The sequence below is a fragment of the Carcharhinus amblyrhynchos genome, chromosome 6, assembly GCF_965287045.1.
Source record: "Carcharhinus amblyrhynchos chromosome 6, sCarAmb.v2.hapA, whole genome shotgun sequence".
NCBI lineage: Eukaryota > Metazoa > Chordata > Chondrichthyes > Carcharhiniformes > Carcharhinidae > Carcharhinus > Carcharhinus amblyrhynchos.
This window is the reverse complement of record NC_137329.1, coordinates 58,649,272-58,666,977: the sequence shown is the minus strand read 5'-3', so window position 1 is coordinate 58,666,977 and position 17,706 is coordinate 58,649,272. Positions and strand designations below refer to the sequence as shown.

The 17,706-nt window shown below is 40.1% G+C and overlaps 1 protein-coding gene across 3 annotated transcripts in view; it reads left to right on the top strand.

Annotated features, from left to right (window-relative positions):
- The window catches only part of trim44 (tripartite motif containing 44), a 96,959-nt gene extending 79,905 nt beyond the window's left edge, over window positions 1-17,054 (top strand). For 2 of the 3 annotated variants that reach the window (XR_013886822.1, XM_080190521.1), the window contains 2 exons: window positions 5,745-5,845; window positions 8,209-10,250. Coding sequence is in view for 2 of the 3 variants with exons in the window: in XM_080190521.1 (XP_080046647.1) it covers window positions 5,745-5,829 (85 nt within the window). In the remaining variant the exon portion in view is untranslated. Of the gene's footprint in view, window positions 1-5,744; window positions 5,846-8,208; window positions 10,251-15,750 lie in introns of those variants that run through there. The other variant, XM_080190522.1, reaches the window with a different exon arrangement.
- The last annotated feature ends 652 nt before the right edge of the window (window positions 17,055-17,706 follow it).

Below are 17,706 nucleotides of genomic sequence, written 5' to 3'. Positions count from 1 at the left end.
CTTAGCCTCCTCTGTTCTAAGAATACCAAGCCCAGCCTATCCAATTTCACCTCAAAGCTACATTTTTCAAGCCCTGGCAACATTCTTATAAATCCCCTCTTAGTGATAGGAGACCAGGGATTGTGAAGAAAAGGAAACTGAACATTCCTGTGCTTAGATGACACTAAGATAGGTGAAAGAGCAAAGTGTGCAGAGGACACTGAAAGTCTGCAAAGGGATATAGATAATCTAAGTGAGTGGGCAAGGGTCTGGCAGATGGAGTACGATGTTGGTAAACATGAGATCATCTATTTTGGTCAGAATAACAGTAAAATAGACTTGTTTAAATGGTAAAAAATTGCAGCATGCTGCAGTGCAGAGGGACCTGAGTGTCCTTGTGTAGGGATCTCAAGGAGTTGGCTTGTAGGTGCAGTAGGTAATTAAGAAGGCAAATGGAATTTTATCCTTCATTGCTAGAGGGTTGGAGCTTATGTTGCAGCTGTATAAGGTGTTGGTGAGGCCACACCTGGAATACTGTGTACAGTTTTGGTCTCCTTACTTGAGTATTGATATACTGGCACTAGAGGGAGTGCAGAGGAGATTCACTAGGTTGATTCCAGAGTTGAGAGGGTTGGCTTATGAGGAGAGACTGAGTAGACTGGGGCTATTTTCATTAGAATTCAGAAGAATGAGGGGAGATCTTATAGGAACATATAAGATTATGAAAGGAATAGATAAGATAGAAGCAGGGAAGTTGTTTCCACTGGCAGGTGAAATTAGAACTAGGGGGCATGGCCTCAAAATAAGGGGAAGCAGATTTAGGACTGTGTTGAGGAGGAACTTCTTCACCCAAAGGGTTGTGAATCAGTGGAATTCTCTGCCTAGCGAAGCAGCTGAGGCTACCTCATTGAATATTTTTGAGGCGAGGATAGATAAATTTTTGAACAGTAAAGGAATTAAAGGTTATGGTGAGGAGATGGGTAAGGGGAGCTGAGTCCATAAAAAGATCAGCCATGATCGTATTGAATGGTGGAGCAGGCTTGAGGGGCCAGATGGCCTACTCCTGCTTCTAGTTCTTATGTTGTATTCTTGTAAAAGCTAAGGACAAAAAAAATTCATTACAGAAAGCGTTACAAAAAAATCAACATGATGAATGAAATTTTGACTTTTATCCAATACTGCCCTGCTCAACGCCTCGCTCCTGGCCTCTTGCTGCATCAGACAATCAGTGTAGCTAGGTGCTGGAACAGAGTGAGAGGGGGTTTGCAAGGGGCCGGGACGCAATGCATGTGCTGGCAGATGGAGTGGGTGCTGAGTGGGCATGAATAATGTTTCTGTGCAGCAACAGGAATTATAATGAGATAGGAAAGGCATGCAGATCAGAACATCAGAGTGCCTCAGTGACACAGTCGTTAGCATTGCTGCCTCACAGTGTCAGGGATCCAGGTTTGATTGCCGGCTTGAGTCACTGTCTGCGTGGAGTTTGCACATTCTCCCTGTGTCTGCGTAAGTTTTCTCCAGGTTCTCCAGTTTCCCCCCACAGTCCAAAGATGTGCAGGTTAAGTGAGTTGGCCATGCGAAATTCTCCCTCAGTGTACCCGAACAGGTGCTGGAGTGTGGCGATTAGGGGATTTTCATAGTAATTTCATTGCAGTGCTACTTGTGACTAATAAATAAACTTTACTTTATCCAAAAGCATTTTGCAGCCAATGAAATACTTTTGAAGTGCAGTCACTAATAGTTACACTATTGATTGAATTGCAAAAGTTGTGGAGGCAAGACATGATGCAGTGGGTAGCATACTGTTGTAATTCTAAAGAATTCCATGTTTGTTTCAAAATTCTATAAAGAAAGTTATAGAAACTCAACCGACTGCTCTATCATTGAACCTTTCTTTGAACTGGTTCAGAGCTGTTGTATTATTTGAATACATCAACATCTGCTATTGCTGCTTAATTCAGTGAATGACTGTACCAAATAATAAACTTGTTACTCAGGTTAGTCCTTTGTGGTGACTGACATTTCCCTGCCATTCTTTGTGGAAATTCAGAGACAAGCAGTTCAGTGCAGTTTCTAAGTGTTGGGGACTTGCTACTGAGAACCAGCCATGCCAAATTTGCTATGGTGGCCAGAGGTCTCAGTTTTTTGTTAAACATCCTGGTGTCTGAATTGTTTGCCCAAACGTCTTACATGAATCATATCAGAGATTTCCATCAGGACTTCACCCTTTTGTACAACATCAGCTTTTCCTCTCACCTCCCCTTTTCATCATGCTCCATTTACTGTCTGTAAACCCAAAAAAACTCCTGTGCTGTGGTGCATCCTTGGAATTGGAATGCCACCCACTTGCCAATCTATAAGAGGCAGTGCTGGTACACTCCCACATGCACAGAAATCCTCCTCAACAGCATCCAGAGTCGGGAGCTCATCTTCTTTCCAAAATGGCCCTCAAGGGTGAACTTTTGTGCTCTTTCTGATACTGTCTTCAGTTGCAGTATCTTCAATTAAATCTCACCTCTATATCTTCCCCCGCAAGATAAAAACAATGTCTCAAATTACTTTTTCTCCCACCCAAAAACTACACCCGACCACCATCATCCAGCCCAGAATCTGCCAACGTGTCCTGCGTGTTCCTGCAACCAGTCAATGACTCCAGTGCAATCTTTGCTTCTTTTCACTGGGTTAGAATTGAAATGAAAACAAGCCGCTAGCTTTGTTTTCTTTTAATTGTTGCTTGGGGAGCCAGGTTGGAACTGGGCTGTTGGCTCTAATTGCTGATCCATGATTTGGTTTTTGGTCCCAGAGCTGTCTCTGACTTTTTTTTAATATTGTGATCAGCTCCCAACCTCTTTCTACAAAACAACACCAATCACTTTTAAAGAGGCAAGTGTCTTATTATTAAAAGTATAGCACACAATTGCACCATTACAATTACTGAGTAGTTTATACATTACGCTACACCTAATTTTTTCATTAACTATGCATAAAATAACATCGCATGTTACATAGAAATTAGAAGCAAGAGTAGGCCATTCGGCCCTTCAAGCCTGCTCCGCCAATTATTTTGATCATGATTGAACATCGAATTCAATATTCTGATTCCCCTTCCCGCCCATATCTCTTGATCCCTCTGGTCCCTACAGCTATATCTAATTTCTTCTTGAAATCAATGTTTTGGCCTCAACTACATTCTGTGGTAGTGAATTCCACACATGGGTGAAGAAATTTCTCCACCTCTATTCTAAAAGGCTTACTGCCTATCCTCAAACTATGACCCCCTAGTTCTGGACTTCCTCACTTTGGGAACATTCTTTCTGAATCCACACTGTCTAAACCTGTTAGAATTTTATAAGTTCCTATGCAATCCCTTCTCATTCTTCTAAACTCCAATGAATGTAATCTTAACTGACTTAGTCTCTCCTCATATGGCAGATCTGCCATCCCAGGAATCAGCCTGTAAACCTTTGCTGTATTCTCCCTATAGCAAGGACATCCTTCCTCAGATAAGGACACCAAAACTGCACACAATATGCCAGCTGTGGATTCACCAAAACCCTATACAATTGTAATAAAACATCGCCATCCCTATACTCAAATCCTCTCGTTATGAAGGCCGACATACCATTTGCCTTTTTTACTCCCTGCTGTACCTGCATGCTTACTTTCAGTGACTGATGCACAAGAACACCAAGGTCTCGCTGAGTATCCACCTCTCTCAATTTACACCCATTCAAGTAATAATCGGTCTTCCTATTATTGCTACCAAAGTAGATAACCTCACATTTATTCACATTACACTGCATCTGCCATGCATATGCCCACACACTCAGCCTGTCCAAAACATGATGAAGCATCTCCGCATCCTCCTCACAGCTCACTCTCCCACCCAACTTTGTATCATCATGTTGCCCAAGAACATAATAGACGATATGGCCCATTGGGCCTTTTCCACCATTGAAGATGTTCATGGCAGATCTTGGGCTTTAACACCATTTTCTCACCCATTTCCCATATCTCTTGTTCCCTTGTGAGACCAAAAACCTTATCCATTCAGCCTTAAATGTATTCAACAATAGAGCTTCCACAACCTTCTATAGTAGAGAATTCCAAAGGTTCACAATCCTTTGACTAAAATCATTTCTGCTCATCTCAGTGCTAAATGATCAGCCCTTTATGCTGAGACTGTGCCCCGTGTTTTAGATTCTGTGACCAGCATTGACCCAATTCAGAGTTCTGTAAAGTTTAATTAACTCACTTTTTTCCCTGCAGCGAATATAAGCCCGATGTACTCAACCTCATGTTCACATAAAAATAAGCACATATATAACAACACAGATTTCATAATTTGCAATCCATTTTTATGATGGTGAATTTAATTTGACTCAATATCTACAAATTAAAATGATAAAGTATGGAAAATGATTTCCCCACCAAATATTCATCTAAAGACAAGGAAAAAAAAACACTTTTAGTGTCTAGATGATTAAATGCTGAAACATTGTCATTTTAATGTTATTTCCATCTTCTTTATATGGCTTCATGCTGCTGGAATGATTCATACTGATAGGAAAGAAGTGCTACTGATGGCATTTTCATGTAGATGATCTGTAGACAGAAGACCTGGTCCTGAGCCTTGATGTTGTCATCAGGTTGCTGTCTACGACAAAGCATGCTATGATATTTGGTGTTTTTGCAGTTCTTGTGATAGAAGCATAGAATCCCTATAGTGCTATTTAACCCACCAGGTTTGCATCGACTCTCCAACAGTGCCACTTACCCAGGCCCATCCCCCACCCTATCCTTGTAACTCCACTCATTTACCATGGCTAATCCCCCTAATCTTAACATCTTTGGATACTGAGGAAAATTTAGCATGGCCAATCGTCTAACCCACACATCTTTGGAGTGTGGGAGAAAACCAGAGCACCCAGAGGAAGCCCACGCAGACATGGGGAGAAAGTGCAAACTCCACACTGACAGTTACCCAAGCTGGAATCAAATCCAGATCACTGGCGTTGTGAGGTAGCAGTGCTAGCCACTGGGCCTCTGTGCCACCATGGGGAGCAACAAGTGAATAGGGGAACAGATCTGTCCCTTGACTTCATGTATTTTGATGGTAAAATCTATGACTATATTCCAGCTATAGAATCCTGGCCCCACAAAGTTTAGTGGAGTCTGCTAATCAGCTGACAAATATTATAAATGTTGACCTATGGATCCAAAGTACAAAGCTCACCCCCCAGTGACCAGAACTGCTAAATGAATAAATATAAAATCATTGAACTCGCTTTCCTTCCAATGGAAATGTTAATTAGCCTTATTGTCAGCAAATTGTTATTTTCTGACCTTGTGCAAGGTAAGTGATGCATTGCATTAGTAAATAAGCAGTATTACAAAGATGGGCAAGCTATTCAGGCTACAAGCAATAGAAGCTACCTCTAAGTAACAAAACGCGAGAGCAGTGCTATGGCAGGCCTACTGTTATTATTGTGATATGCTATGTTATTGGGTGTAATGTTTCTGTTCATAAGTGAAATAATAATGCAGTGTTACTTGCTGAAGTACAACATTCTTATAAATGTTATAAACCACATATTGACCTGGAATTTCCTGTTCTTCAGCCAGTAGTTTGCTGTATATACAGTATAAATGCCGTTTCTACTGTACTTCACCGATGCTAGAGCAGTAGAGTGGAAGCAACTCTGAAAAAATTATCAACCATTGTGTGTTTGCTTAAGATGACATTCCTGTTTTTTTTCTAAAAGGGAAAACTCAAACAGAGATGACTCCCCTCCTCCAGGGAGAGGGGGGCGGTTTAGCGAGCCTCCCAGTGCTAATGGACCTTGGTGAAGTAAGCAAGATTTAGGTAAGTTTGCACCAGAATTCAATAATGAATGTAAAGAATCTGGCCCCTGGCTGATTGGCGACTGGATGGTGTATTGGAGTTTGCACACTTTTATTGCATCTCTGTAACTTGAAGTTAAACCCATCTTGGGCTGATTGAACAAAAACCTTTTTATCTCAGAACAACAGTAAAATTGACACATTAATTTTCAACCCACAACTTGATATTTAAAATTATGAAGAGATGGAACTAGGTAAATGAGAATAGACAGTTTTAAGTGATTGAGGCATCAAGATTAAAGAGACATATAGCTTTCCCATATTTTCAGTTTGAATCAAAATTAAATGAATTTATTAACGAGTCATTCGAACTTCATTAGAACTTGAGCATTACTGAAAAGAGAGACATTTTTTGTTGAAACTTTTCACCTTGCATTCATCAGGTAAGAATACAAATGTCAGGCAAAATAATAAATTTATACTGTATGAAAAGAGAGTGTTGCTTGGTTGGCAAATGGAATTTGATTGATAGAGACGTTGCCATGGTGAGTGCACCAGTTGATGGTTATCAACAGTGAGCTACCAAGCTTTGTTTGAAATTTAAGTCAGGCAGCTTGACACTGATTAGTCAAGACATTGCCCTGAAGACTGAACCAGCGAATGGCTGTCACTTATTTTTTTGTAGCTGAAATAGGCATTATGTGTGTACACATTATTTCTGTCTGCAAAGAACAGGGCCCTATGTATTAACATACATACATCCCAGTACACACAAATACAAACCCGACTGACAATCTTAAATTGGTTGTCAGCTTGGTCAATAGTGCTTAGCAGTTAACTGTCAGTCAGCATCAATTGTTGCACTCTATGGCAATGTCTCTATCAATCAGATTATACTTTCCAGTTAATCAACACTCTTCTCAAATATAAATTTGTTGTTTTCCCTGACATTGGTATTCTGGTGAACTGTCCTGATGAGTTCACCAGAATACCTGATGAGCTGATGAAAAGCTTCAACATAAAATCTCTTTGTTTCAGTAATACTCAAATTTATTACTGTTGGTTAGGCTACCATTAAGCTGCTAAGAGAGTTAGTTAGCTCTTTTTGGTCAAATTATCAAGGAACCAGACAGGCTATAAATTGCACATTAAATACTTTATTAGTATCAAATTGTAACAACATTAAAATTGGGTACACATATTTAGTGTGCATGCATGTCAAAGTTAACTAATAGTTGAGTGGCAATGATATAAGATTGTTTAACAAAACAAGCATCATAAACTTCACAGATATTACCATATACCACTATAAATCATTGCTAATGAATGTTGAATATTAATTATAACAATGACCAGAGTCTGAGGCTATAAACTGGTGAGGTTACTTAAACCTAATTCCTTAAATAGCTGTTGAAGTAACAGCTTTAAATAGCAAGTCAATCAAATAGCTGAACTAATCAACTATAATTAACTGTATTCAAAGTTTAAACAACTTCATCCTCACAAATGGTTTGGTTGGATCAATCTTCTTTCTTAACTGGAAAGCAAGCATTAGCTTCCAGAATGTTAAATTGAGGAAACCCTTTGTGACAGGATTAACTGTTCTGCTTGGATATTCAGTTCCAACTGATTCCACCTAACACAAGAAATAACATTGCTAAACTGACTTCCCTCTCACACTTCTCAATCTCAGACTGCTCTTAGCACTACCTCTTACTGAATTATATCAAATTCAGCTTCTAACCTGAACAATGTAATTGTAAGGATAAGTTATACAGCATTTTAGTAAAAGTTATTGGAGAAGATGTATGGAGGTCTTCTTTTAATTAATGCAGAGGCTGAGACAGAAAAAGAGAAAGAAAACTCTACTTTTAGCTGACTCATGTACTGCTATGGCCCACTATATTTCCAGTATAAATTATCTTTAAAAGTCAGTGTTGAAGCAATGAACTGCAGGCAGAATGGATCAGCTTTTACAACTTAAACACTTACTTTATGCCTTAATTTTCATAATTATGAAGGGTTGTGACTTGTTAATATCTCACCAAGTGTTCCTTACCTGGCCTGACTTTACGACTTAATTATTTCGTAGTGTAAGTCCTAAATTAATTCTTCAACTCTGGCCTTAGTTTAACAGCTGTGAGAGTCTCTCCGCAATTGGCATATCGGTAGTGGTCTCTGCCTTTTCACCCAGAGATGGAGAGATTTCTTTAACAATCCCCACACAACATTGGCACCTCAGGGTCTGGGTGGCACCAATTGAGATAAATTGTGACTTTCAGGGAGATTTGGTGTAAAACAAACTACAGAGACACACCAGAGAACAACGGTCTGCTTTGTTGCACAATAACATTGGTCTTCCTTCTTAAACTGTTTGTCTTCCAGATACTCCTGAATTTTTTCCAACTGGCTTTCCCCACTTTTTCGTATTGAAGTCCTTGGATTCTCACATAGGATTTAAACAATTTTTTTTACGAGTCAACCTAATGACTATTGAAATCGGAAACTGCTGAATGAATGAGGAAACTTTTTAATCACTGGACACCGCTGCTATCTCTGTGCTGGATCTGCAGGACAACTCAGTTGTGTGGAGCAAGAGATAAAAATTGTTCACAGAGATGAGGTCTTGAATGGAGAACCAGACTGTAAAGTGTATCCCAAATAACCTCACTGAGCCATTATTTATTGTATCTTGCTACTGGCCAAGATGTGTTTGATTTATACACACATCTAAGATTTTTTTGTTGATTCCTGTTTCCGATAACCATATTGTTCTGATGGTATGAGAAGCACCTCCTTTCATCCCTTTAACAGTGCCTGAAGTAGATTTGTTGGCCAATGAGTGATTGCCCAGAAAACTCCTACAAGGTAGAATTTTACCATCATTTTGGATTGTCAACCTTCCAGGTTTGTTCTGTAGTTTCTTGAAGGTTAATCTCTGGGACATACCAGGAGAAAAAACAAAAGGGACATGAAAGAAACAAATCATTTTCTTTCAACACTTCTCTTAATCAGTTTTTAAAATGTGGGAATTGGGAAAGCAAATAGTTGGTATCATCCATTTGGGTGAAAAAGACACTGCTCACTTACCGATTGACTTGGAAAGGCTGGCAGCATGAGAATTGACAGATTAGACGACCAATGTGGAGAGTGTAGAGGCACACCACGTGGAGATTATGCGATATAAACCCTCAAGAACGCAGAGGTAGCAGTCCTACCATTTCTGGGCGTTCAACAAGAGGTTGCACCACTCCAAGACCTCCTACAGGGGTATATTCCCTTATATAATCACTTATCTCCCAAACCAGTCTGTAATCTTGACCTACTCTTGTCCTTCAACCAATACACCAACAGATTTATTGCTTTTTTAAGGGATCTTGATGGCATCCCTGTTTGATAAGCGAAAACAACCAGTGTGCTTGCAAGTAATTCTTTGGGAGTGATTTTGACTTTGGTCAATAGTATAAAAGAGTCTTCACTTCTCTTCATTGAACACGTAAATTGAAAGAGATATCTGACAGGCAGCTGATACAATTTTAGTCAAAATCAACAATACTATCTCGTGTGGAAAGCACTTTAAGATATTTCTGAGCGACTTTTTTTTTGATGTGACAGACATCATTTGTACATTTGTCAGAAATATAAAAACCACTGAAAAAGCTTGCTAGGTCATAATCTTTTATTATACAGCTGGAGCCACCACTCAGAGGAATGGAGAGTTTCCTTCTGGCTGCCTCCAAAGGTGCAGCCTAGTGCATTCAACTGGACCAGCCACATTGAGACCAATGTGAGGGATTGTACCAGACATGGTTCAAATCCTCACCTTTCTCTTTGAAATGTGGCATCATCCTTCGAGTCCAGATGCCCTATCTTGTCTGTTTTATGACTGCACAGTATATAGCAGAACAGCCTGCAAGGCAACAGAAAGTTATTACCAGTGTACATTCAGGCATGTACATGCCACATGTATGAAATATGCCCTAATTACTCATTACATTGGGCCATTGTAGTCTACTCACACAGAATGATCCCCAACAGGATAGTGCATAGCCACTGATCACAATCCCTTCAATTTGATTTTGAGATGAATGTGTTATTCTATTACCCACTCCCACAGAATTGTAAGCAGCCAGTGTACAATGCAGTCTTTTCGGCAATTGAGTCCTTGTTTAACAAGTTGTCTGTTTATTACTTCTCAATACTGTATATTAATGCAAATTGCTGAGAGGATAGTGCTCAATAGTGTGCTCTGTATGGACAAAGGGATGATTATGTATAAAAGGTTGCTTCAAGGAGGCCTGCACCACTAGAAAATGGTCAGACCTCACAGGTGTAGGTAAACTTATTGTAGAGTCGCTCTCTGCTGCATTCTATTCAGAATTTGTGTGTTTCTTGTAATCAGTAATAAAAAAGATTTTTTTTAATAACTTAGTGTTATTGCTAATTAGCAATATAGCTGGGAATTGGAATGTGATGATGTCATTCTTTATTCACCTCAGCAGCAGGGTGAGATATTGAAATTTATGAAAATAGATTGAAAATTAGAATAGGCCTGAATTTGTTGAAAAAAATCAGCCTGCGAACAATGCATTTCATGATTAATGTGCAAATTAATGAGCGACTTCTGGCAAGGAAAAGATAGCCCATGAATTACAAATCACCACAACTTGCTGAGGCCCCTCTGTTCACTTTGCAAAAACTGCGTTTTGCACTTCACTTAGTCATGACTGTCATGAAGTCACTGCAATTGCACATTAATTGCTCATTAAACTCAACACCAATATTAATAGTCAGAACCTTTTTATCAACATGATCGTTGTTAATGATTGCCAATCAACTTCCCTAGCCCTGTAAGTAAACAATTAAAAGTGTGGAGCCTTACTGCTTCTGAGCTGGAGATACTCAGAATATGAAGTTTTAAAGTGTAAGTTTTCCTTTCTGTCTAGCGCTTCTGTCACTCTTAATCCAGTTTTTATTTCCCTCTCTTTCTTTCTCTGTGGACCTGATTCAACATTGAACTCATCTGCTTTAATTCACCCTCTTCACTGTTTCCTCTGTGTATTTCTTAACCCTCAAGTCTCATTGGTTAATATGAGACAGTATTGGTCTGGGTTACCAAGGTCCCAGATACCCTATCGTCTTTACGATACTCTTGTAAGCTCACACCTGCAACAAATTTGTGAGAAAAGTTTTATTTTCAGTTGGGGGTGCAGGGAAAAGTCACATTAAGGCACATGAAGAGATGAGCCCTAGTCCAGCAAATTCTACTCTATTTTCTCAATCAGATTCCATGAAATGTATCTTTTTGCAGCATAATACAATTCAAATCAAATTAAAATGATGATGGTATAAAGATCCAGTCACTTAATTTTTACAACAAAACAAGCTTAATTACAGCTTAAAAAGGAGGAAACTAATTACAGAGAGAGAGTTTGAAAATTTATTTCTATCTCCTTTTAGAGGGCAAGGGTTAGGCTAACTAGCACTCAGATGAATATTTTATCTGATGCTGGGCATTGAGGGAACTTTATGAAACTTAAAACAACCAGTGCTGCTGCATGGTATTTGATTACTAGCCTGAATTTTTTTCCCCACCAGGTGCACACTCGGCAGGCCTGGAAGCCAGCATGAAATGTGTTTCCGGCCTTGATCAGCCCTAGAAAGAATGCATTTCCACACTGGTTGGCCAATTAATGGACAGCCAGCATGAAATGCACACAAGACTCAGCACTGCTGGGTAGAGTGGGCACTGTGAAAAGGGAGGATGAGGTTGGCATTTCCTCAGGCAGCCACTGCGGAGCTGACTCAGGAAGCTGCAGACTTGTACAAAATAAATTTTGATGTATAAAATTGCAAACCGTATTTAGGCAGCATATTCAAGCACAAATTTCAGTCCCTATTCACCTTTATCAATCATATTTCAGCCCTAACATTTCATCCTGCCGTGGATCCAGGTTGCAGCTAAAGCATAAAGGCTGCATGGCCAGTTGGCTTGCCTGCCAACTGTAAAACTAGATGAGCCATGTAAAATTGCTTTCAATTGGTCCCTTAATGGAATAAATTACCTGCTGGATCATCGCGGGTGCACTTCTGACTCTTGCGCCCAACCAAAGTATTACACAAGTGCACAATGATGTTGGGACATGTGCCTGACATCTTCTCGTACTGTTTCACCCAATTCAGGTCAGGCACCCATTCACCGGAGCAACATAAAATTCTGGCCCTTGTTTGATTGGTAAGGCTTACTTTCTTTCAGGTATTAATCTTCATGATCTCCCTATGACAAGTACTGTCCACATCTACTAAATGGAAATCTTCCTAATTATGCATCTGCCCTGAGGGGAAATCTGTTCCTATAAAATTATAGCTGGCCACTCATTCTCAAATCGGCCTGGGCTTGAATCAGATTGTGTGGACACGCAGGACATGTCTTATTTCATATTTTGTTTTTCCTGTTACATACCAGTACGGTGTTAACCTGGTGTGAGATTTCTGACTGTGTTTACCCCAGTCCAACGCCAGCATCTCCACATCACATACCAATAGTCAGGGCTTGGGTATTTGGAGTACAATTTTGAAGTTTGTAAATTATATAAAACTTCGCAGTGTACTACATAGGGAGCAGTTTGGCTCAGACTTCAAAAGGGCTTCAGCGGATAATAAGAAAAGTAGATGCCCAGCATATAAAACTTAATGGCAACACATGTGAAATGATGCACTTTTGGACAATATATAATATATACATATTTCATATATATATATATCATTAACTTTGAGAACTGGCCACAAGTAAAGGGGTCTGCAGGTGTACATTCACAGATCTTTGAAGATGCTATCAAGTTGATAAAGTAGTTAAGAAAGTTAATGGGATATCTGGCTTCGTGGATGAGGCATTGAAAGAGATGAAAGGCATGCTAGATCTTTACAAGTCACTGGTCTATGCTGGAGTCTTATGTACAATTCCTGTTACCATGGTTCAAAAAAGATGTCAAAGCATTGGAAACAATAGAGAAGAGATTACCAGGATGATAGCTGGCATGAGAAACATCAGTTCTATGGGAAGATTAGAGAAACTAGGACTGTTCTTCTTGAAGGTTTTGATAGAAATATTAGGACCAATGTGTTTCCTCTGGCAAGTGGATTGGTAACCATCGTAGATCTTAGATTTAAAATATTGACAAAATAATAAGGGCAGAAATTGGGAGAAACCTTTTCCCATGAAAGGCCATTAAAGTCTGGAAGGCAATATCTGAGAGGGTGGGAGAATCGGATTTCATAGGAATTTTCAACAGCAATTGGACATGTACTTAAGGAGAACTAAATGACAGTCCCTTCAAAGAGTTGGCATAGGCATAGCCATATCAAACTGAGCCTCTTGTACTGTGATATTCAATGATTCAAAATACATGTCTATAACATTTGGTACAGAGGGTTTTTAGATGAGGATTTTATAATATTGTGAAGTTCTCCATGTAGTATTGAATTTCAAGTGATGCACAAGCACAGATAGTTCACTCCAAAATGAATTCTACAAACTTGGGGCAGAATTTTCTCAAAAAAATTCTAAGTGTCAAACGCGTGAGAAAATGGTAGATTTTCTCACTTTTTTTCAGCGAGGTAAGTAATGTGAATTTACAGCACTCTGTGCAAAACAGAAACCATTATGCAAATCTTGCCAGTAGAACCTGTGAAGCTGGCTACTGAGCTCTAGGGGCACTATTGTGCAGGCGCCCCGATCACCCAGGACACAGTGCACTGGGAGACTTCCTATCACTCCCTCCACCCATTGCCACCCCTTCAATCACTGCCCTGGACAACAACACTCTCTGATTGTCACTTTGGACATTGCTGTCCCAGACATTGCCCTCCACCCACCTGATCACTGCCCCCATTCCTGATCGCCAACCCCTATTGCTGCCTCCCCTACCAGCCCAATCATCACCCCACCAATCAACTCTTCCCCCCTTCTCTCCTCCCGGTCAGGGTCCACCCTCATAAGGCCCTGCCCCCTGCATGTCCTGCCCCCTTGGCACTGCCAGGGTGCCAGGATAGGTAAGTGAGCCTAGGCAATAACACCTGGGGCTTGTTAATCATGTCATTAAGGTTGAAATCAGCCTCGTGCCCTTTCTGGACATAAAACTGATTTCACCAGCAAAATGGGGCTGGCAAGCTTGTGAGAGACAAGAAACTGGGCATGAACTCAATTTTTCGCTCCTCGTCCTATCTTACCAGCTCATCATGCTGGTCGACTGGTGTGGCAAGCCATTAAGGTCACGGTCTTGATGTTTCAGAAGCTTCCCATTATGAATTCATGTTTGACCCAGATAGTCAAGTTCCTTCCAAAGGCTCCACTTATTTAATATTCCATTGCACCAGATGTAATTCCAACATAAACCGCATTCTAGATCCAGACCCGTGAACGTTACCATCTAGGACAAGGGAACAGATGTGTGGGAGCACCACAAGGTGGAAGTTACTTATCGTCCTGACTTGGAAATATATCACCACTCTTCACTGTCGCTGGGTCAAAACCCTGGATCACCCTTCCTAACAGCACTGTAGGTGTGACTACACCATATACTGTAGTGGCTCAAGAAGGCAGCTCACCACTACATTCTCAAGACAGGGATAGGCAATAAACGCTTGCTGAGCCAGTGATGCCCACATTCCATGAATGAATAAAACAAAAACTTACAACGTATCAGAGCCAATCTCATCATACCAGACTCAATTCCATCAAAGGTGATCCATATCAGACTCTTGTGTTTACATTTATTGAATTTTAAGGTAACAAATCTTTTCACATTGACTGCCATTGTTTAGAAGTCTAATCAACCTGCTTTTTCCTCCTACAGAAAAATTAACAGTAAACCGTAAAGAACTTTCTGCTAAAATTGACTTACCTATAGTAGGAACACCATAGAAGTTTTATTATATACAGATTATATATATATATAATTTCACTTGTAATTTTTATACCTCGTATACTGAGGGCAAATATGAAGTGTTATTGTTTTGCACCCCAGTCTCTTGATAATTTGTTGATACAATTTGTCCACTTGCCTGGATGAGTGCAGCTCCAACAACACTTGAGAAGCTTGACGTTATCCAGGTCAAACCAGCCTGTTTCATTGGCACCCCATCCACCATCCTAAACATTCAGTCTCTCTACCACCAGTCCATAGTGACAATGAGATAACTATTTACAAGATGCACTATGGTAACTAGCTAAGGCTCCTTTAACAGCACCTTCCAAACCCACAACCTCTACCACCTAGAAAGACAAAAGCTTTTTGTCACATTTCTGTGACTAAAATCATGAGAAATTTAAGAGGAGTAGGCCATTTGGCCCGTCAAACCTGCTCTGCCTTTTAATAAGTTTGCAGCTGATCTGATTGTGGCATTAATGCCATTTTCCTGCCTGCCCCCCCCATAACCCTTGACTCCTTTGTCATAAAAAATCTGTCTAACCACGCTCTTCCCAATCTTCTGGCCTGCAAATAATCTTTGCAATGTTGAACAACTTTTCTTTCAATTTGATACCATCTTTAATTCCCCTAGTTAGCTGTGAACAGTTCACCCTTCTCATAAGCCTTTCTGTGACAATGATACATGACTCACCCTCATCTTCCTTGACATCTCTGCAACCTATGATATTGTCACCTATAACACCCTTCTCTAATGCCTTTCCTTTGTTGTTCAGCTGGGTGGGATTACCTTTATTTGGTTTCAGTTTTATCACCTATAATCATTGTTTGCTCATCTCTAACAGCGCTTTCCCTCCTACTCACACCAGGACCTGTGCTTGGTGCTCTCTATTGCCCAACACCTCTTTGTCAGGTTGCTTGTCCAACATGCAGTTTGAAGGAAATTATGGACGGTTATCTCTGGACCGAATGCTGACTTAAGCTGATTGTGCCCCTTCAGGACAACATGGAAGTTCCAGCACATCTGCATGCATGCTGAAAGAGTGCCAAGTTTGAACTTCTGATTTGGGTTTGGAAAGTTGTCAGTATTGAAGTACTGAACTGCAATTTTGGCCAAACTTCCACCACTTGCGCTGATGATAGGTGAGCTTTTGCCCTAATATTTTGGTCTAGCTGCAGCAAGTAGAAGCAGCAAACATTCTTTGGATGGGTTAATTATTTTTGTAAATGTTTTACAAAGATGTTTAACATGTATGTAATATACAGAAAGTGAAAGAAAGGTTTTTAAAATATTTTACAACTTTGTCATGACAACTAATTCCATTTAAAAAATGTTCATATCGTTATATAGCTATAATTTAAACACTTCAGTTTAATGAGATAAACAAGGACAGTAATTCAATTTTTTTTCATTTAACACTTCTAATACCAACACAAACATAAACAGTTGCAACTCATTAACTCTGTACTGAATTTTAACTCTAACTGAACATTGACTTTCAACTGAACTTTAACTCTTGAACTGCATATTAACTTTAACTCAGCATCAAATTTAAATAAACATCAACTTCAACTATTTAACTGAAAATAAATACTATTAATACTATTAATAAATAAATACTCCAAGTTTAGGAAAACGTGGCCAAGTAATATCCTCAAAGTAGAACCTATCTTCTTCTCTGAAGCATCCTTCAGGATACAAGTCTTCTTGCGAAGGTTGGTCTCTTGGAGTTATTGTTGCCAAACAAAGGCTCACATGTCTCTTTATCCATAATTATCCACTCGCTTCTGGAAGATTCTCTGTCATCTAGCCAATGAATTGATCAGAAATGCTTAAATGCATCGTTTGATTAGGTCAATCAAATGCAGGTAGAACAGTGGCAGTGATCACTTTAGGCCTCATCATATCTCGGCCTCTTAAGTGCATATTGTTTACATTACAATGCACAGATAAGAAATCATTAGCTCCAAGAGACTGTACAGAACTCATCTCTGCCAAGGACAAGCTGTTAAAATCTGATTCCTTCTATCCTTTGATAATTCTGGGCCACTGGCCACAAGAAATCCTAGTTTAGTGAAAAAACAACTTTAACCAAAAAATCAGGTTTGCTTGATTAAAGATCTTGCAGCATGTTAAAAGTTAAAACTCCATTCAGCTACAATATGTAACAAGGTGGATGTTATTGTGCCTGGAATAAATTTCAGCTGATGTCCATTTGGACTTTGCTATTTACTTTAAGCAGTGTTTACTCCAATTTTAAGAGTCCACTGATGCAGCGTTGATTCTTATGTAACTTGGCTAGTTCAAATGCTTTAAGAACATAAGAACATAAGAAATAGGAGCAGGAGTAGGCCATCTAGCCCTTCGAGCCTGCCCCGCCATTCAGGAAGATCATGGCTGATCTGTCGTGGCTCAGTTCCACATTCCCGCCCTCTCCCCATAACCCTTAATCCCCTCGCTTATCAAAAACCCATCAACCCGCGTCTTAAAAATATTTAGCGAGGTAGCCTCCACTACTTCAACGGGCAGAGAATTCCAGAGATTCACCACCCTTTGAGTGAAGAAGTTCCTCCTCAACTCCGTTCTAAACCGCCCCCCCTTTATCTTGAGGCTGTGCCCCCTAGTCCTACTGTCCTTTCTGAGCGGGAAGAGTCTCTCCACTTCTATCCATCCCATTCATCATCTTATACGTCTCAATGAGATCTCCCCTCATTCTTCTAAACTCTAACGAGTACAAGCCTAGTTTATTTAGCCTCTCCTCATAGCTCAACCCCCTCAACTCTGGCATTAGCCTAGTAAACCTCCTCTGCACTCCCTCCAAGGCCAAAATATCCTTGCGTAAGTACGGCGCCCAAAACTGCACACAGTACTCCAGCTGCGGCCTCACCAATGCCCTATACAGCCGCAGCAAGACCTCCCTACTTTTATATTCAATCCCTCTCGCTATGAAGGCCA